Raw genomic sequence first — 21,462 nt, forward strand, 5'->3', positions numbered from 1 at the left:
CCAGACCTTGTGTCTCCCCCCCCCCCCCGCAATAAAATGCCCCCCCTCCTGCTTAAATAAAATGCTTTGAGGACAAGCATGTCTGTGGTTGAATGAACTCTTTACACCCCACCGCAACCCTTTACCAATTGCAGCAGAGTTTCTGTCCTGGAACACAGCATCGGCACAGCTGGAGGAGTTCCGCCAGCATGACTCAAGATTACAGCAGAATTTAGCAACAGGATGTGCCAGAGTTTCCCAGGCGCAATATCCCATGGCCTATTATCAGCTTTGGATAACTCAAGAAACATTCAGAAAGGTAAAGTTCACCGGACAGGGCGACAGCTTGCTTATCTCCCAAGAGAAAGGAATATCGCCGCAGAGCCTATCTTCCATTTCCATGACTCTTCTGGGCAAGAATGGAATTGGACAGACGGTACAGAGTTTGGAATCCCAAGAATCCAATATTTCTTTTCTTAAAATAATTTCTACGTCTCATGGCCGCAGAATATGGTTTGGAAAGGCACAGCTAATGCTTGAAGGAGATTAAGAAACCAAAGGCTGGACAGAACTTCCAGTGGCTTGTAACGCTCTCTACAGTTCTTCATTTGAAGTGCCTTTCCTCCCCACCGCCCATTAATAATAATAATAATAATAATAATAATAATAATAATAATAAAATTTATTATTTATACCCCGCCCATCTGGGCGGCTTCCAACAAAGTATTAAAATACAATAGTGTGCTAACCATTAAAAGCTTCCCTAAACAGGGCTGCCTTCAGATGTCTTCTAAAAGTCTGATAGTTGTTTTTCTCTTTGACATCTCTTTGATATCACAACAACCTTGTAAGGCAAGTCATTTTATTCCCACTATACAATTCCAATAGTATAGATAGGTTTGTCCGAGGTTACCCAGTAATAATATTCAACACTCTGTCTACAGGCTCATGCTCCCAGAAGCATCAACGTATGAAAACCTGGGTTATCCTTCATACCTTATGTTAATTCAGCATTGATCATTTTAAATGCAGGACTTGAATTGGGTGATGTGGGTTTGGGGGGGGCGGAGAAATCCTACAAAAATTAGGCTGATTTGCACCTGAAAATTGTCAGTTTGCATAGTTTCTGGTGTCATGGATCAAATTAAGCATGCTAATTTTACTCGTATTTATTATAGAATGCTAAAAAGTTTCAAACTCCTATGCTTGTCAAATTCATTCATAGTTACTATTGAACTTACAAAGCAGATTTTTTTTTTTTGCAGAAAAATTAAGCACAGGGGAAAAATAGAACCCACATCACTGCTTTGATGCACAGCCAGGCAAAAAATTAAAGAGTTTACCTCGCCGTTCTCCAAAGGGACAATTCGGGAGTATTCAGTGGTGCAGATGGCGTCATCGTCTTTGGTTATCCGTTCCAGAGTCCTCAGGCCAAATTTCTCTATACAATCTCTCTTGGAAGCTATTGAGCAGAGAAGTCAAGAGGTGAACATTTTAGTTGTGTAAAATGAAATATTAATAATATTCTGCAATTGTATTAGAACTTCGAAATATTCACGTACTTCACTCCAGTGTAATCCTCATGTCATCACAGTAAAGCAGATCAATATTATCTTCCAATATTAGTATATTTAAAAACCTTCCTTGCGGGTTTTTAAAGCAGAGGTTAGATGGCCATCTGTCATGGATGCTTTAGCTGAGTTTCCTGCATTGCAGGGGGCTGGACTAGAGGACTCTCAGGGTCACTTCCAACTCTACAATTCTATGGTTCTATAATTCCTGAGGCTGAGGAAGAGTGGCTTGCCTAAGGCTACCTAGTGAGTTTGTGGCAGAGGCAAGTATAAAAAAGAACTCCCTGATTTCTTTGATAGGACACGACACCAGCTCTCCAGCATAAGATAGGACAAACGCAGAAAACAGACATGGAGCACTAGGGATTCACAGTAATATACGATATATATCTTTATTGTCATAGTCCCATGCAGAACAATGAAATTGAAAAACTATATAAAACATTCAAAAACCCCTAAAAACTCTGAAACCCCATTTTAAAATACACTATACTATAGAGACCCCTTATGCTGCGTTTAGAACCAGAATTGCATTTGTGTAGAGGCTGTTTCTCAGGCGGCTAGTCCTGGCCTTTATAACCCTATAGCTTCTTCCAGAAGGCAGAAGCTGAAAGAGATCATTTCTGGGGTGCGTACTATCCTGCGCTATCTCTGCAGCTTTCTTATGGCACCTGGCAGCATAGATTTGATCTAAGGTGGGAAGAGTGCACCCAATTATTCTCTCTGCAGTCTTTACAACCCTGGACAGCATTGTTTTTTCCCTGGCCGTGCAGCTCCCAAACCACACACACAGACCATAAGTTAATACACTCTCAACAGTACAATGGTAGAATGCCATCAGCAGGCCCTTTGAGAGATTGTTTTTCCGGAGGATTCTCAGAAAATATAACCTCTGCTGTGCTCTCTTCATCAGGTCTTTGCTGTTTTCTCCCCAGGTTAGGTCGTCTCTCAACTCCATTCCCAGAAATCAAAACAACGAGACCTGTTCCATGCACTTCCCTTCAATAATCAAGCTCAATCAAGCTCAAACAGTGAGCTTTGTTTAGGGAATATCCTACAAAGTGCAACTGTTAAGTTGTGGGCGAACATATCAGACGACACAGCGATTCTTCCAAAGCAGCTCTTTATTGTAAGCTGGAACAGAACTCATCTGAGGAGCTCAGTCAGCCTGCTTATATAGAGCTCCAGAACAATGTAACTGTTGCCATTTTCTAAAACTATCCAATCACTGAACGTCACTTCCGATCCTTCATTTGCATACAAACTATCCAATCACTGAGCGTCACTTTCGATCCTTCATTTGCATAACTATCTACAGTATCCCCCTGCTGGCCCAGGGTGAGACTTCAGTACATAACAGCAACGGTGGCTACTTTGGGGAAGGGTTGCGATGCAATGAGAGAGCATCTGCTTCGCATGCAGAAGGTACCAGGTTCTCTCCCCAGCAACTCCAGGTAGGGCTGGGAGACAGCCCTGTGTGAAATTCTGGAGAGCCACTGCCAGCCAGTTTAGGCAGTAATGAGCAAGGTGGACCAATGGCTTGACTCATCTTATGATTCCTATGCATTTGTGAAAGCGTCATTAGTTGGCACTCTGAAAAGCGTCTGAAAACCTGCAGTGCTGGTGCAAAGGAACATGGACCTGTCTTCCTTATCTCTGCAGCTTTCATAAGAATGCAAGCCCCATGCAGATTTGGAGCTGGAAATCTTACTATCCCAGGCACAGGTCCCAACCCACTTCCTCAAGGCCCGTCCAGAAACAGCTGCAGAAGGAACTGAGCTTTTGATTCCTGCCAAGAATGGCTAAGCTAACTGGCTACGCTAAGGAAGACATGCTACAGTGCCCCTCGAACTCTCCACCCACCTCCAAATCTTGGAACTGACACCACAGTGCTTCTCTAATGGAAGATAGCTGCCCAGAGTGGCTGGGGAAGTCCAGCCAGATGGGTGGGGTATAGATAAATAAATTATTATTATTATTATTATTATTATTATTATTATTATTATTATTATTAGGCATTGCTGGGCAAAAAGCTCCAGAGCGTTCATGAACTGGTAAGTGTTATGTACTGAAGTTCTCACCCTGGGTCAGCAGGGGGATACTGTAGATAGTTATGCAAATGAAGGATCGAAAGTGACGTTCAGTGATTGGATAGTTTTAGAAAGTTGTTACAGTAACAAGGTACTGGAACTCTATATAAGCAGGCTGACAGAGCCCTTCAGTTCAGTTCTGTTCCAGCTTACAAATAAAGAGCTGCTTTGGAAGAATCGCTGTGTCGTCTGATATGTTCGCCCACAACTTAACAGTAAGAGAGCTAGGTATCAAATAACTAAGAACCAAAAATAAGTAAAATGAGGGAAGAAAGAATGATGTTAAGTGATTAAGTTAAGTTTATAAGAATTTTGATTTGGAAAACCGTTAAAATGATATGCATTGAAATTCAACCAGGGGGATACGAGGAAGTCACTTAACAATGTTAATAAGATTAGTTTTAATAAGGTTTGATTTTTGTTTGTTTGTTTAGTTAGTGTGCTTATAATTTTGTGAAAATCAATAAAAAAAAATCGGGGGAAAAAATAAGTAAAATGATCACCACGAAAGACAGCATTTCAGCGTAGGCTACATAGATTTAAAGGGCCTAATATAAGTACCTGGTATAGCTTCACACAACAAAATATCCTGAATTGGCTGAAGAGAGATGTTGTGACCACTGGCATTCCTCAAAATCCGCAACTGAGGTTCCAGCTAGGTCTGAGGGTAATTGTGTGTGGGCACATGAAAAGCTGAAATAGCAAATGAGAGGGAGAAGGACTAGGGCCATGGTGTGGGTGGTTTTAACTCTTACAAACACACACAAACATCCCTGAAGAAAATCACCCTTATATATTTAAGTGCACATTTTTTGACTATACACAATTAGCATCACATCTAGTTAGCGCCACAACTTTTGCTAAAGCCCAGGAGGTGTACCTCATGCTTCTGGAGCAGTGTTTTGAAACTTCAGTTGCTGTGCATTTGAGAGGCACTAATGTCTGGAGAATGCAGCGGCCAAGGAGGCAACGAGAGAACCAGCTGCCAACTCTCACTGACTCCCCACCATGCCAAATTCTTTCTCCTCCTCCTTGCCAGTCATGCTGGTTAAGTGTCCAGATACACCTGGCACCCGGCGACCACATGGCACTGTTCCATGACCGACAGGTGGAATGGGGGCTTGCAGCATGCAAGGTCAGGCTCTGTTACTTTCTATAAAAGTCTGGTTCCCCTTTGAAATACAAACTTCTATCATGCTAAGAGGGAGGTTTGGTGGTCGGTTTCAAAGGAGACCACCCTGGGAAGAATTGCCTTGGTAGCAGAGGAAAATAAATGTGCAGACTGGAGTAGAGAGTGGGATGTAGGAAGGACAAGTGCCTTTGAATCTTCTGTTGTGGCAGAAACAGCTAGCAAAGGGAATGGGAGAGTGGTGGGTGGGCAGATAAGCTTCTGGTTTTTTGGAGACTGGAAGGAAGGGGCTGGAGAGCACTCGGGCAATGATGTGTTTTCACCTATCAATTGCACAAGGAAAGTCATGGGGTGATGGGGTCTGCAGAGCCATATCGAAGAAGAAGAAGAAGAAGAAGAAGAAGAAGAAGAAGAAGAAGAAGAAGAAGAAGGGGTTTTGTTGAGATGGGTGGCCCTTCTTTCCAAACACACAACAAACATTTCGGATCACCACAATATGTGAACAGAGCAAAACCATCATGATTTAAATTGCTGAACAAAAAAATTGCCAATTTAAAATGATTGACTTTCTCATGTGAAATTCATTTGCAAGCTAACTGCTGGCTACGACATCCAATACTGGTTTGCAACTGAATGGAGACTTTGTACACCCTAGGAGCATAATCCAAAACTTTTGGTAACCTTTGATTTGGGTTTGTCCCTTTGCTACAGGAAATAGTCCATAACTATAGAAGCACCTCTATTATGTTAGACCAGGCTTCCGCAGACTCAGCCCTCCAGATGTTTTTGGCCTACAACTCCCATGATCCCTAGCTAGCAGGACCAGTGGTGATAGGAATTGATAGAAACTGTAGTCTCAAAACATTTGGAGGGCCAAGTTTGAGGAAGCCTGTGTTAGACAATTGGGAGTGTCCATCCTACCAAAAATGCACTGACTGAAGCTCTAGAAGGCTAATTATGCTCTGCACATGTGCAGAATGCAATGAGTGCACCTGCACAGAGACCACAAAGAAGAAACTAGAGTTAAGAAACAGTGAACAGAAGAGGAAGGACCACCTTAGCTACTACTAATAGCCCTTGGGTGTCTTTCAGCAGAAGGTTCTTTGAAACAGGAAGAAAATGAATAAATGAATAAAATGTGAGTCATTAAATAAAAATATTCCGCTACTATTTGCGAGAGGGAAACTCATTTTAAGACAAACATGCTTCTTGTTCTTCTATCCACAAAGGAAACCTAATGAGCTCACAGATACACACTGTCATAGAAATTAGGGATGGAATCACACCCAAGGGGATAATTCACCGTATAGTCTTTCCAGGCACTCCTTCACCAGGTTTTTCTGTTTAAAAGATCACAGTAAAGATCAGCTCACATCTTCTACCAATTACTGTTTTGGCTCCCTGGAGGACCTGGTGCCTGACATGCTCAGAGTAGCTTGGCTGCTCTCTGCGAACTTCATAATGATATATTTGCAGAACAAGCTGGCGCTCCTTGGTAAAGCATGTCTCAGATTCTGCTCTGGAAACCAGCAGGCAACATCAAACTGAGAAATAAATTCTCTTGTCCAATTTCCTTAATTTCCCTTTCCCAGGGAACTACCGGAGGAACAACAGACAGCCCTAAATGTCTGGTCGGCAATACCAATTGTCTAGGCTGCAGGAAACAGAAACAGGCTCCTCTTCCAAAGCCAACTTGGGACCACAAACAATGAGGAAACGAGACTTCAGAAAAACATCCACCTCTTCTTCCCATGTCCTACAATAAATTGATATAGCTATGGTCCTGCCAAATTGGTCTTGGCACTGCCAACTAATTAGATAAAAATGTCTGCCAAGAAGTGACACAGCTGGGCTTAGCGCCACAGAGGTCAAAGATGGGTTGGTCTCCAAACAGGGCCATTTTGTGCAAATAAGAGAGATGCTGTGCTAAGTGAAAAATCTGCTTCGGAGTGAAAACAAAGACAAGGCGTTGAAGCATCTCGCCACTCAAAGCATACGCCCAAGCAGCATGCAAAACTTGTGATCAAAGGACAGAAGCAAGAAGGTGTTTGTGAAAGATACTTATGGGTTCAGAGAGGGAGGGAGCTAACTATTCCAACTTACTCTGAAAATGAGTGAGATATTCAGAAGCACATTAGACTTAAAAAAACATTCTGAACTACAAACTTTAATATATTTGTGACATTCAGATACAATGATGGGGGAACATTAGTATTAATCGTAACTGCAGGCAGCAGACGTGAAGTCTTGTGACAAGATGTAAGAATGTTAAGAACTTACACTATTACAGTGGTACCTTGGGATGCGAATGGGATCCATTCCGGAGCCCCATTCACATCCCGAATGGAAGGCAAGATGTGATGGCGCGTCTGCATGTGCGCAGGTGACGTTTTGCCGCTTCCGCGCATGCATTTTACGTCATTTTGAGCATCTGCGCATGAGCGAGCAGCGAAACCTGGAAGTAACGTGCTCTGTTACTTCCGGGTTGCCACGGAGCGCAACTCGAACGTGCTCAACCCGAAGCACATTCAACTCAAGGTATGACTGTATTACTATTACAGTGGTACCTTGGGTTTCATACGCTTCAGGTTACATACGCTTCAGGTTACAGACTCCGCTAACCCAGAAATATTACCTCGGGTTAAGAACTTTGCTTCAGGATGAGAACAGAAATCGTGCTCTAGCGGCGTGGCGGCAGCAGGAGGCCCCATTAGCCAAAGTGGTGCTTCAGGTTAAGAACAGTTTCAGGTTAAGAACGGACCTCTGGAACGAGTTAAGTACTTAACCCGAGGTACCACTGTACTACTACTGCTGCTGCTGCTGCTACTGCTTATCCATCTCACTTGTAAGAAGGGAGGAGAGATAAAAAGAGACTAACAGAATTACAGACACCACCAAATCCACAAGGACCTGCAAAGTTTTTCATAACACTTGCCTTGTTGAGAATTACCCTCACTTCTGGGACAAGAATGACAGGCTTGGAGGGATCTCACACTGCATTTTTGAGAACCTCCAAAGCAATATGCAACTAAAGATATGAATTCCCTCCATCTTCCCAAGCTTGGCCCTGAGAAGGGGAGCTGGGAATTTTCTCTCCCCTCGTGCTGCTCTTTGGAGGTTTTCCACGCACCTCTGAAGGTCAGAGAGAAGTTCTTGACCCTCCCCTGATTTGGTGGGAGGGCAGAGTTGTGGCAACCACAAATTTGGGCTCATGGCCAAGGCTAGCTGAAGTTTGAGGATCCTGCTTATTCCCCCAGATGCTCAATGATTGAAGATGACTCTTTCTGCGTATGGCACAATGGTACTTCCTAATTGTGACTGCTTTCAGAAAAAAACTGGTGGGTTGTTCCTGTCAGGATATGCCCCCAAGCTTTCACAGAGTTTCTGGCTGAAATGTTAGCTTTCCAATAAATGCTAGGAATGATGGATGAGGAAAGTAAAAGGCAGGAAGAAGACAACATCACAATGGGAGACCACAGAAAGATACACAGAAACCTCCTTGCAGGTTGCTCTAATCTTTAACTGCAGAGATTTAGGAAAGACAAGGCGTATGTCTGGGTGCTTATCATGTCAGGACCAAACCTATAAAGCAACTTCCTTAAGCAAATATATAAAACTCTTTACATCCAGGATACAACAACACAGATAAAATGAGTGAGCAATGAAAAACCATTTCCTCATGAGCTCTTCACTATACATATTGGGACCCCTCTTTCTGTTATCAGAATACAATACCTCGGGTTAAATACTTAATTTGTTCCAGAGGTCCGTTCTTAACCTGAAACTGTTATTAACCTGAAGCACCACTTCAGCTAATGGGGCCTCCTGCTGCCGCCACGCCGCCAGGGCACAATTTCTATTCTCATTCTGAAGCAAAGTTCTTAACCCGAGGTAATATTTCTGGGTTAGCGGAGTCTGTAACCTGAAGCGTATGTAACCCGAGGTACCACTGTATAGGTGCAGGACCTGGAATATTTTGGATTGTATTTCTACACTTGCATTTGCACCATTAGCCCACCCCTTTTCCTGGCAACTCCACAAACCAGAACACATTGATAATAAATCATTATTTTAGTATGGCAACACCTACACTTTGGAATTCCCTGCCTGCTGACATCAGGTAGAGAGATACCTTCACTGTATTCTTTCCAGCACCTGCTTAGAAACCTGTTGTTTGGACAAGCCTCCCCAATATCTAGAACGTTGATGTGTGTTTTAATATTATTTTAGTTCATTTCTCATTTTAATTTTTTGAACATTTCATATTGCAGCTTTCAACTGTTTTACCTGCAATAAATTTATTCATTTATTCTTCTTGAGGTTTAGGGGTTTTTTTTAAACCATCAAGCAGTGTATACAAACAAACAAACAAACAAACAAACAAACAAACAAACAAACCCCCTTGTTGTTAGCTTCAAGAGAACATTCCTTCCTCTCATTCCAGAAAGGATGCAATATTGCAAATATTATCAACCTCAAGTCATTCTGAGTCTCCTTGTTAAAAAATAAAGTAAAATAAAAAAACACACTTGAGACTCAAAACATAACTCATCTTTTCAATCATTACACGCTTTCTGAGTAGTCAGCAGTGATGAAAAACACATTCTTCACTAGGCACCCAACTATCCCATCACAATACATTTCCAAAAACATACGGCATGCTAAGTGTAGAGTGTGTCCTGGAGCAGAATAACACAAGTCAAGAACAAGTTTCAAATACATTTGCCATATTTTCAACTGGTCCCTGTAGATGAGGATTTAACAGCTGTTTGATCAACATGTTCACCTACTAATTGCTCCAAGACCACCTTACCTCTTGAACTGCCAGAATAGGTCCAGATGGTACTTATAGGGCTTTATATTTCCTTTATTTTTTTCTCTGGCTAGCTGCCTCTGCTTTTAACAGCTGCATAATGCAAGAAATTCAACAAGTAACTTTCCCTCCACTGTTCCTGTTTCTGCAGGCCACAAAATACTCCATCTGCTGCATTTTTGTTTGTCATACAGTTGTTACAAACACAAGAGTCATCCGAGAAAAATGTCAGCAATCCGACCAATGCCTTTGTGAATCCTGGCCCTATGGCTGCTCAGAAAGAGGCTTTGCAGGTCTGATCCAGCCTGCACCCTTCCATCAACTGACTACCACTCACATTATCTTAAAGAAATGAAACAATCAACAGTTCACTGTACAAGAGGGTAGTTTGGGTTGATAACCATACCTCCTGACCCAACCAAAATCCACTTTGAGAGAGATCGGTGATGAATCTCTTCCAGGAAAGCCTATCACACACTGAAACCCATGTACCCCAAGTCAGAAACAGCTATTTTAGGGATCTTGCACCTTTTGCACAACAGCTAAGGGAGGAACTTAAAGCAACATGTCAGGTCACAGTTCTGCTGTGCTGATTTGGAAAATTACACCTGCCAAAATTCCTTCATCTACACACCTTTTCAAGATGCTAGATCGTTAATGTGGAAAATCTGGCTGACTGTACAGTAAGGTATTTTGTATGATGCAAGGGCATTCTGGTTGGGATATAGGCATAAGAAGAGCCCTGATTGCTCAGACTAAAGGTTCATCCAGACCTGCTTCCTATAGTAGCCAACCAGAAGCCTCTGGTAAGTCTACAAGAAAGGACTGGAAGCACTAGCTTCTTCCATTGTAGTTCTCCATCAACTGGTATTCAGTTACAGATAAACGGACATAAATCGGACATCAAGAATCACAAGACAGAGAAACCAGTAGGAGAACACTTCAATCTCCCAGGACATTCTATACAAGATCTCAAAGTAGCTGTATTACTACAAAGGAATTTCAGAAATAGACTGGAAAGAGAAGCTGCTGAATTGCAACTCATTACCAAACTTAAAACCATGGAGAGACCTGGTCTGAACAAAGACATTGGATTCTTATCTCATTATACATGACAAAGCCATTTTTCACCTTCTCACCCCTTGCTTTTTCCTGTAAGACCTATTGCAGTCGTTAAGAGTCGTCAACAGGCTCATCACAGCTATCTGCCAATCACCCATTCCCACCACCCTTCTGAGTAATACCCCTCCCCACCTTCTCACTATATAGAAGGATCTGGCAACTTCTGTTTCACTGTATCTGAAGAAGTGTGCATGCACACAAAAGCTCATACCAAGAACTAACCTAGTTGGTCTTTAAGGTGCTACTGGAAGGAAAATTTTTTTTTTTGTTTTGGTATTCAGTTGAACCTGCAGATTCTATATACCACTATGACAAGTGAGTAAGCAAAGGGGAGAAATAATACAGAGCTTTACCTAAGTCATGAAATGCTGGCTGTTTTTTTGCTCCAGGGCCACTGGAGTACGTCAGAGGTGGGAAACTTTTTTTGCTCCACAGGCCAGGTCCTTACTAGGATCAGCCTCGTCAGTCAAATGTGACAGGTAGGTGGGGATGCCCACCCGTCTATCACCTGGTGTCACAATGATGGCAGGAGCATAGGTTTTCCCTTCCGTTTAAACAGGGCTTTCAATGTAAACTCCATCAAAAACCCTACTGAAACATAGGGGGAAAGCCTTTGTTATAGCAAGGGATTCCAATGCAAAGGGAATCAGGAAGAGGTTTTGTGGAATATTGTCAAACTGAGCCCAATAGCTCATGTAAAAGGTAAAGGGACCCCTGACCATTAGGTCCAGTCGTGGCCGACTCTGGGGTTGTGGTGCTCATCTCGCTTTATTGGCCGAGGGAGCCGGCATACAGCTTCCGGGTCATGTGGCCAGCATGACTAAGCCGCTTCTGGCGAACCACAGCAGCGCAGGGAAACACCGTTTACCTTCCCACCAGAGTGGTACCTATTTGTCTACTTGCACTTTGACGTGCTTTCGAACTACTAGGTTGGCAGGAGCAGGGACCGAACAACCCTGTCACGGGGATTCGAACCATAGACCTTCTGATTGGCAAGCCCTAGGCTCAGTGGTTTAACCCACAGCGCCACCCACGTCCCTCAATAGCTCATGAGCAGGGGTTAAATCCTGCTCAGTTTGGCTGCACACCCTTGTTCCCTCCTGGGAACTGGCACACTCAGCCAACATAGAACTTAGCCCACCCCCTGCTGTCCATCAGATGACATCATAAGAGACATCAGCTGATGGGAAAGGTGGGTGCTGTTGGGGGAAATGGCCTTGCGGGCCAGCCTGTATCCCTGGCAGGCCAAGACTGGAGGCTCCCCTCCCCTGGTGAACGTGGCTCCACTGCCACATCCCTTCCACTTTTCTCTCATACTCACAGGCAAAGTACTGCCAAGGTTCATATGTAAGTCCAAAATCCGTTGACCGCTCAAGCACCCACAGGTCTGGGCGAGGGGAATTTGCAAACTTGATCAGGACGTAGGCCACATGGAAGAGCTGTGAGAGAAAGAAGAAACAGAGGTGAATTTCAGCCTGAGATAAAAAGCAGTGCACAAAATCTTCATTATGTTACAGATGCACAGAGCAGCACTTTGAATATACGGTGAAGACACTTTTGCCAAGCTTTTATTTCAATGTTAATCATGAATCAAAACCAGATTGTATCACTGCCTTATCCTCCTTTGTGGTGTTTCTGACATTTTGCAAGATTCATTTGCAATTTTCATTACATAAAATTGCAGGGGGGAAGAATTGAAATAGAGATTCCACAAGTGCTTAATATACTGCTGTGTTATCCAGAAACGCTGGGACTTATGGCAAAGAGCCTTCTAATATGTCTACTCATGAGTAATTTCCATTCAGCAAAGTTCCTCTTTAATGCTACTTGAAAGCCTTTGGTTGCAGGTTCAACCTCTGTTTGTTTCCTGTAGATATGGGCTGGTGAATTAGTAATAGATTGATTTGCCCCTGAATGCTCATTCTATGACTGCCCTAGTTCCAGTTTCACTTCCTGCAGAGGGAAAAAGAGCGAGCCCTTAATTGCTAATTAACTCTTGTTTTTCTCTTATATTTTTCCAAAAAGAACAACAACCAAAGAACAAATAATTAATTAATGCCGCCCCACTCCCCCAAGGGAACTGATGCTTGGTCAATTTAGGGAAGATATTAATCAGCAATCAACAGGAAAAAATAGAGCGTTTCTATTCAAGAGCCCTGAAAAGTTTAACAAGCTTACAAGGTAGTGTCTTTAACAGTACCGCCTGCAAAAAAAGTCACAAATCAAACCTGAAAAAACACAGCAGAGTTACTCAAAACACTGTGGACCACCAAGGCGAGAGCAATTTCGTACACAGCTAGATTTGCATGCTAAGGGGGTAAAGGCAGAGGGCTTAATCATGAACTACAACAAGCCAGGCATAAAATAATCAAAAAGTTTCAGTAATCTCATCTAGAACCTTGAAGAATTCTAGAAACCACTTCCTCTGCTTCTGGAGACTTGTATATCAGCTTATCAATTTGTAGTAGGGTTGACTCCTGCTCCTGAAATAAGTTACTCCCTGGTGCAGTTAATTCTGCATTTGCCAGTCCAGACAGATGGAGAGGAAAGAGTGCAGTCTATAAAACACCCAGCCAGTTCCATAGGCAAGGGCAACAAGTAGCTTCTGATAAGGCCTTCTTAGCATTCCGCTTGAGCTGCTCCCAATTAGTTCGAACGCTGATTTATGCAACCACGTCCTTGCCAAGACTGAAATAAATGTACAGCTTTAAAATGTCAGCACTAGGAAAAAACAAACTCAGCAACAGACGTTCCCTTCACAAGCTGGCACTGGCTCTCTCCAAAAATCTTCACTTTATCATCCTGTCAAAAACTGATATTTAAAAGGCGGGGTGGGGAAGCCTCTTTTACTGGTAAGGACGCTGCAAGATCAACACATAGAGGAAATATAATGCTTACAACGGCGTGCGTTTTCGAGTCCAACACAGTGAACTAAATTGTGCAGGACACACACAGTGGGAAGCAAATGCTTCAAAGTGTCATTCAAGCCTATGGACCTTGAGCCCCAAACAGAAGAAAGTCCCAGTTATAGAGGACAATCAAGACCAGTATCTGACAGGATGAGCAACTTAGGAACTGGCAGATATCCACATAGGTTCCCCATCCTGTCTCGGCCAGAAATATGTTGGGGTCTCAATGGACCAAAATGTAGTCTAAACCCCCCTTTAAATCCATATCAATGAAAAGAACTCACTCTGAAACTCACCTACAGGTGGTACCTAACACCAAGAAAATTAGCGCTAATATACCCAGGAACCTCACCAAAATGCTGGAGAGGGTGCACCTCCACAGGCACATACCTCCGCATGTGGTGGGAGTGCCCCAAAACCCAACTATTCTGGACAACAACCATATGTGAAATAAGTAAAATAACCAAGCAAGTATTAGAAATCACCCCAGAACTGGCCCTACTAAACATCTTCCAAGAGAATAACACCCACTTACACCACAAAGAATTCATAACCCACCTACTTTCAGCAGCCATAAACACCATAACCAGACACTGGAGAGACCTGTCAGGAGTAAGCATGGACCAATGGTACCAAATAGTATGGGAAACAGCCCTACTAGAAAAATTAACCAATAAACTGAAACTGACACGGGGACAAACAGAAGAAGACGCCTTTACGCCGGTATGGCTCCCCTTTATCACATACACAGCCCAACAGCACAACGACAAAAATCCACCAACAGCATAAAAATCAGTATGGCTAACCTGATCCAAAACACCCACCCACCCCACTCACACATGAAAACAAAGACCACCACAGCCAACCACAAATGAATACCCACACCCTAGGCCAACTCCAACCTCTCTCACCACCAAAGGAACACAAGGAACAACAAAGAACCTGCACAAGCAACGCTGACACCAAACCCTACCTATAGTAAGTAAAATAGAAACTTTGCCACACGACCTCACCCCCCCATCTCTCCCCCCATCTTTCCCCCTTTTCTTCCTAATGTCTCGACAAATGAAACTGATTTGTAAAAATGTTACATGGGGGGAAATATATGAGAGAGAGACATTGCACACACTTTTGTAAATCAAGAAAATCTTTAATAAATAAAATAATAATAATAATAATAATAATAATAATAATAATAATAATGAAATATGTTGGGGTATAACCCCCATCCTACCTCAGCTCAACTGCAGCCAACACCAATGGAAGCCTCCAAAAAGGAGCTTCTGGCTGTGTGGGCAGGGGCTGGACAGAGCAGAAGAGGACTTATTCTGGATCCTAACTTCATGACATGGGCACCTGGTGGAATTTACACGAGCAAAAAGGTTGATGTGTGTCGAGCTCTATTTTAAATGCTTGTTTTTCCTCTTTCAACTTCATTCCTGAATGAGATCTAGCATAAACTACACTTGCTTCCCATAGTTAGAACTGCTCTCATAGGGTTGTAGCTAATGCTAATCCTACTTAAGAGCAGACCATTTAAAATTAATGCACCTGACTAACTTAGCTAATCGGTCTACTCTGACTGGAACAGTATCCGACTGAGGTCTTTCAGCCAGCACAAAGATTTCTGCTTGTACAGTGGTCTACTCCCGGCATGTACCCTATGCCTCCCCAAATCAGTTCTGGAGGGTTGGAGAAACCCAAAAGCAATTTGGGGAGCTCAAGGAAAACTCACTGAATTGACAAACATGTTAGTTGGCTGCGAATCTGAGATTTGTCCCCAAAGGAAACTGTACACAGAATTTCATACAACAGCTATTATCCTAGTTCTGATGGTCATTCCCCAGCCCAGAGTAACCCATACAAAAACTGGTATCCTCTAGAACATGGTAGTCCAACACACTGCCCAAAGGCAACATTTGATGCCCCCCCAAGCTCTTGAATTGCCTTCTGAAAGCCATGTAAGCAGGGTGGATAAAAATCAATTAAAAAAAAAATTCCAAAAAAATCGGTTTTTTTATTTAAATTGGATTTTTTATTTATTTAAATCAGTTTTTTTTAATTTAAATTGGATTTTTAAAATAAAATGATTTTGGAGGAGGAATATAGTTTTCTATTTAAGTTACATTATAGTCATCAGGAAATAAGGATTTGTTTTAAGTTTTTCATGTGTGCTAAAACTCAGTCTATGTTTTTTTTTAAAAAACCAACCGTTTAACCACATCAGTTAACAAACATGGATACATATGCTATAATGTTACTGTTTTAGTTAAATAAATTGTTTGAATTGTTATCAAGGAAATGATTATTTTTCTCCTTCCAATAAAGTACAGCAGAAAAGTTGTCCAAATATAAACAGTTAACTTATTAAACCTCACCATAATCTCATAATTATCTGTCTATGTATTTCTAATAGTATAACCAAACCAGTAATTTTTGATCTAACTGTAAAAACGACTCTGAACATTTATTATTCCAAAAATGAAACCTTCATCTGGTTGTAAATATTAAGATTATACCAGCAAGAATGAGTCTTCTTGTAAAAAAAAAGAAAAAGATTTAAATCAAGTCTTACTGACTAGTGATTTAAATCAAGTCTTACTGACTAGTGATTTAAATCATGATTTAAATCGTGATTTAAATCAATTTGATTTAAAGCAAATCCACCCTGCGTGTAAGCAAGGCGCTGGGTTTTGAGAAGGACACGTGAGTCCACCCATCTCCTTCTCAAAGCCTAGTTAGTGTTTTCCCAGCTTTGGGAGGGAAGTAGGCAGAGCTGTCTTTCCCATTGGTTTTGGTGGTTCGTTGCGCCAGGGCACCGGCCTCTCAGGGGCGCCCTAGAGAGTAGGGGAGCTGCGCGGCTTTGCCAGCCGCCTCCCCTTTCCCTAAACACCCACCAGCTGCGCCCTGCCAACTACAGTGGTACCTCAGGTTAAGTACTTAATTCGTTCCGGAGGTCCGTTCTTAACCTGAAACCGTTCTTAACCTGAAGCACCACTTTAGCTAATGGGGCCTCCAGCTGCCGCCGCACCACCGGAGCACAATTTCTGTTCTCATCCTGAAGCAAAGTTCTTAACCTGAAGCACTATTTCTGGGTTAGCGGAGTCTGTAACCTGAAGCGTATGTAACCTGAAGCGTATGTAACCCGAGGTACCACTGTATATGGCTGGCGGGTGTACGGCTTCCTTCCCAAGCCTCTACAGGAGGAGAGCGATCCCCGCAGAGGTTTAGGATGGAAGCTGCATGCAACTTCCCTCCCAAGCCTCTGAATCTGCTAAAGATGGCCCTGCTCCCGGTTGTTGTCCTCCTCCTGCTTCCTGGCAAAAGGCGGTGCGCAGCCTTCCCAGGCTGCCTTCCCAGGCGTCCCAACACTGGAGAGCATGTCCGCCAGCATGTCCGCCTGCTTGATCACCGCCACCACACCAGGGATCAGGACACTGGTGGAGGCAGAGGACATTTTCCACTGCCCCCTCCCTTGTTTTGGAGTTGCAGATTGCGGGGGCGCAAATGGTGCCCGCCGAGTCCCCACGTTCACAGGCTTCCCCCGCCTGTGATTTTTAAAGGGTCCCCGCTTTGCCGCAGCGGTAAGACCCGATCCCACGGAGCTGGTCCCTCCGGAGCTCAGAGGGAATCCGCCATTAATCGATGGCGCTGACCCGGAAGTCCCCACAGAGGGATCTTTGCACCACAGCGCCGGATATGCTTAAGACGGCCCTGGAAGTAGGGCATCTCTAGGACCCTGCCAGAGTCTTGCACCTCTTTCCCCGAGTCCTGTGCCCTGCCTACCTGGCTTTGGAAAGACAGAGCAAGGGCTTGGGGGGGGCATCAAATTTAGGGCTTGCACAGGCAACAAGGCAGTATGGCAGCCTGTGGGTTCCCTGTGGAACTACGCTTTCAGCCCACTTGGTCTGAGAGGTTGGACTGCCCTGCTATATAGAGAGAGATGAAACAGGAACCCATGCCCCCTCCAAAGCTTTAACATTCCTACAATGGGTCAACCACCAAGAGGGAAAGCAAATTTGAGGCTTCCAATCGCTGCTTGATTTTTTCAGAACATCACAGAAGCAATACTTCATCCTTGCTTTTACCCACAGGACTGCTGCAAAGCCCATCATGTCATGAATGCAAACAGATGCCAAGGGTCCTAATTAGTCTCATCTACCCACTCATTAAGCTGAACCGCCCAGGCCAGATTCTATAGTCAGCTGCTTTCCTTGAGGACTCAGTTCTCACTGGTTTACAACTGTTCTTTTGGCAACGGAATCATGGCTAAATACCAGCCCACTAAGTTATGCATTCTCTTGCTTTGTAAATTCTTGCCTGGAATGGCTTCACTCTTTGGGGAATAACTTAACATCCCTGCCAGAGCTTTGTATGGCTTCTGGCATGATGGGATCCGCTATTCCTTTTTCAGTTTCCCACAAAATCCACTGGCCGAGAGGAAAACGACACGCAACTTGGCACTCTTAACATCTGAGACTTTGTACAGGGTGGTCTCTTTCGGGTGACAATTACATGGCAAGTCTGTGTCCAAAGACAAAGGCACTTTCTCAAGATCTTTTCATACAGATTAGACACCCCTTAACATGCTTCAACAAACTACGCTTTAGTTCGTAACAATCAGAGTATTAGTAAGAGTAATAAAATGGATTTCCAAGCAGAGATTAAAGGTTTGCTTGGCAATTCTGATTAGCACTGCAATAACAGCCCAGAACATAAGCAGAATGCTCGCTGCAATTTTTTGGTAACATAACAACCATTAAAACTAAGTGTGGGCAAATGTTATACAGGGTTGTGATAATACTTCCATAAACATGCAGTGAAATATAAAATAATCCACCCTGTTACTAGATCACCCAGGTTGTATTTGGACACCATGAGGTGGGACACATGGGATGGTATCTAAGAGTGGGGAGTCATCATCAAAAGAAGAGAGAGGTCATTTTTTTGGCAACCCCACAGTTTGAACTGGAGACCCATTGGAACAGATTTGGGAGAGTCGCGGGGGGAAGGGAGGAATTGGCAAAATGTGCCCCCTCTCCATTCTGCTGACAGATTCCTTCCATCAGCAGACAGTCACCATCAGAAGATAGCCAGTGTTGATTGGAATAAGTGGAAATTTCAGGAGAAATATATGCAAAACTTATATTTCTATCAGTTCTAAATATAATTTGGTTCCCTTAGGACACAAAATGAATTTTGTATGAATTAGCTGCCACACAAACTAGTAGAAATTTGTGTGGTAGCTAATTTATACACAATTCTTTTTGTGTCATAAGAAAGGACTATATTTTATTCTATTTAGAAGTGTAAAATGTTTGTCTCTTGCCTCCCCCAACCTGGTGCCCTCCAGATATTGTTGGGACTACAACTTCCAGAATCCCTGCACATTGGCCATGTTATCTGGGGCTGGTGGGATGACGCTAGCTTGGGAAAGGCAGGTAGGATTTGACTTGCACATATGTTAAGCGAACACATAATATATCCCCCTGTCAGATGGTTTCCTGGTCAATCTTTAAAGATCCTTCTGAGTACAGTGGTACCTCAGGTTAAGTACTTAATTCGTTCTGGAGGTCTGTTCTTAACCTGAAACTGTTCTTTACCTGAAGCACCACTTTAGCTAATGGGGCCTCCTGCTGCTGCTGTGCCGCCGGAGCACAATTTCTGTTCTCATCCTGAAGCAAAGTTCTTAACCTGAAGCACTATTTCTGGGTTAGGGAGTTTGTAACCTGAAGCATATGTAACCCGAGGTACCACTGTATTTTTCTCAAGGGGATCAACGCATGCATTATCAAGCAGCTAACAATGTATCTGAGTGTTGCCTTCCCTGCCATGATCAACAGCTTAACAATCAGTTTCACTGAGGTTGTGATTTTGCATACTTTGCATTGTGCTTTATATTATAATAAATTTTTGAATGACTGAACACACATGCCTATAGTGTACAGGAATTGTAATCACCCGATACTGTACATAGTTTTGCAGGGTTAGTTTTTTAAAAAACAACAACCATTTGAAATAGCAAAGTGCAGGTAAAACATTGTTTTTGAAACCTTGACTTAAAAGCATTGCAATTATTTTTCTAGTAGAGAAAAACACAGCTCATATGAAGGTTCTCTCCCCACCCCCCAGATTTCCAATTTTTCCGCTGGGAGAAGATGCTAAATTGGGGAGGAGGGGGGTGTGGAGAGGATTCCCAAAACTTTTTCTTGCCTTCACATTTCTACTCCCCAGTGGAAATTATTTCTTGGTCAAGATTTAGCACATGAAGCACTAATTATTCCTATTTCTGGCTGACTGTACAACATGACAACGGGATCAAGTAGTCATTTCATACTTTATTCTTCCAATTCGTACTGAGCCAGACCATCTAGCTCAGTACCGTCCACTACCAAGATTTCAGACAAGGAGTCTCTCCAAGCCCCAGCTGGAGATGTTGAGGATCAAAACCTGAGACCTTCTGCATGCAAAGCAGATCTTCTACCACTGAGCTATGGGGCCTTCCCTATGCAGATTCTGAGGAACTAAACCACTTTCCAAACTGATGTTTCTGTGGGGTTATTTTTTTGGCTGGTGGCCATTTCCCCCTGTTCAGTCAAGGACCACAACTTCATGGGGTGTGCATGTTTTGCATGGAGAAGTTCCTAAGTTTGCTCCCTGGCATCTAAAAGGACTGGGAAGCTAGTACAGTGGTACCTCAGGTTAAGTACTTAATTCGTTCTCGAGGTCCGTTCTTAACCTGAAACTGTTCTTAACCTGAAGCACCACTTTAGCTAATGGGGCCTCCTCCTGCCACTGCGCCGCTGGAGCATGATTTCTGTTCTCATCCTGAAGCAAAGTTCTTAACCTGAAGCACTATTTCTGGGTTAGTGGAGTTTGTAACCTGAAGCGTATGTAACCCGAGGTACCACTGTAATGGGAAAGACCCCTGTTTCAGACTTGCTGTCAATCAGGGTAGAAAATACTGGGTTATGTGAACTAATGGTCTGATTCTGTAAGGACCATACCTGTTTCCTCTTCCTTACCATCCCTCACGCACCCACGTTCCTTGTCCTGCTCTGTCCTCAACTGTACAGATTGAGATATATATATATATATATATATATATATATATATATATATATAGTATACAAATCTTTTATTATCTGCACTTGGCTGTATCCCATGGTATAAAGTGAAGAATGGAGATGGAGCACTGTTTTTACATGGAATGAACTCTCTATTTCCTTCACATCCTGCAGAACTCACAGGGCAGAGGATGGGGATATAAAGCCAGGATGCTTGTTATCAAGTGAGGTTATGTTGAGAAAATTCACAGGGTTCCAAAGACTAAAAATAAGAGGGAACTGGCAAGAAATGCAGACTCTTGCATGCCAAATTTAGCCTATTTCTGCTTTTCTGGCCAAGCTCTCATATAGCAAGAAGTACGCCTGCATTTTGCTCCCCCTCCAAACACACACACACACACACACACACACACAGAAACTTTATTTAGCTCATATTTTCCTCAATATCTCTGGAGACTCAAGCAAACATTTTCTCAACGGAGAGAAACGGAGGATAGCTGATTGCCCATGCAGAATTAATTGGCATGGCTGCAACATGGTGATAATAACGTTACCCTAATTACAGAGTTGTTGTCAGGCGTACCATAGTTCATAGGTGCTGTTTTTACAGTAATAATAGCGATCTTTATTATTACTGTTATTATTATAAAATGTCAAAGCCAGTTAAGCAGGCGGAGACTTGAATAAATCTATAATCTGCTATATATGGCAAAGAGAAGAAAGCATATATATGGCAGCAGGGGGTAAGCTACGTCATACAGTCTGCATTCTGCGCTTTTGGC

The 21,462-nt window shown here is 43.0% G+C and overlaps 1 protein-coding gene and 1 long non-coding RNA gene across 2 annotated transcripts in view; one reads left to right on the plus strand and one right to left on the minus strand.

Annotated features, from left to right (window-relative positions):
- LAMA5 (laminin subunit alpha 5) overlaps window positions 1–21,462 on the minus strand; it is a 197,543-nt gene that overhangs the window by 119,507 nt on the left and 56,574 nt on the right. Inside the window, exons 3-4 of the mRNA XM_083618257.1 lie at window positions 12,026–12,143; window positions 1,323–1,441 (exon numbers count right to left, since the gene is read on the minus strand). Coding sequence (XP_083474383.1) covers window positions 1,323–1,441; window positions 12,026–12,143 — 237 coding nt within the window. The remainder of the gene's footprint in view (window positions 1–1,322; window positions 1,442–12,025; window positions 12,144–21,462) is intronic.
- Window positions 120–2,564, plus strand: LOC310764913. The gene is made up of 3 exons (XR_014549351.1): window positions 120–298; window positions 1,245–1,464; window positions 2,486–2,564. It is a non-coding gene; the product is annotated as an uncharacterized lncRNA (long non-coding RNA).

Source organism: Podarcis filfolensis (assembly GCF_964270895.1).
Source record: "Podarcis filfolensis genome assembly, chromosome: 6".
Lineage (NCBI taxonomy): Eukaryota > Metazoa > Chordata > Lepidosauria > Squamata > Lacertidae > Podarcis > Podarcis filfolensis.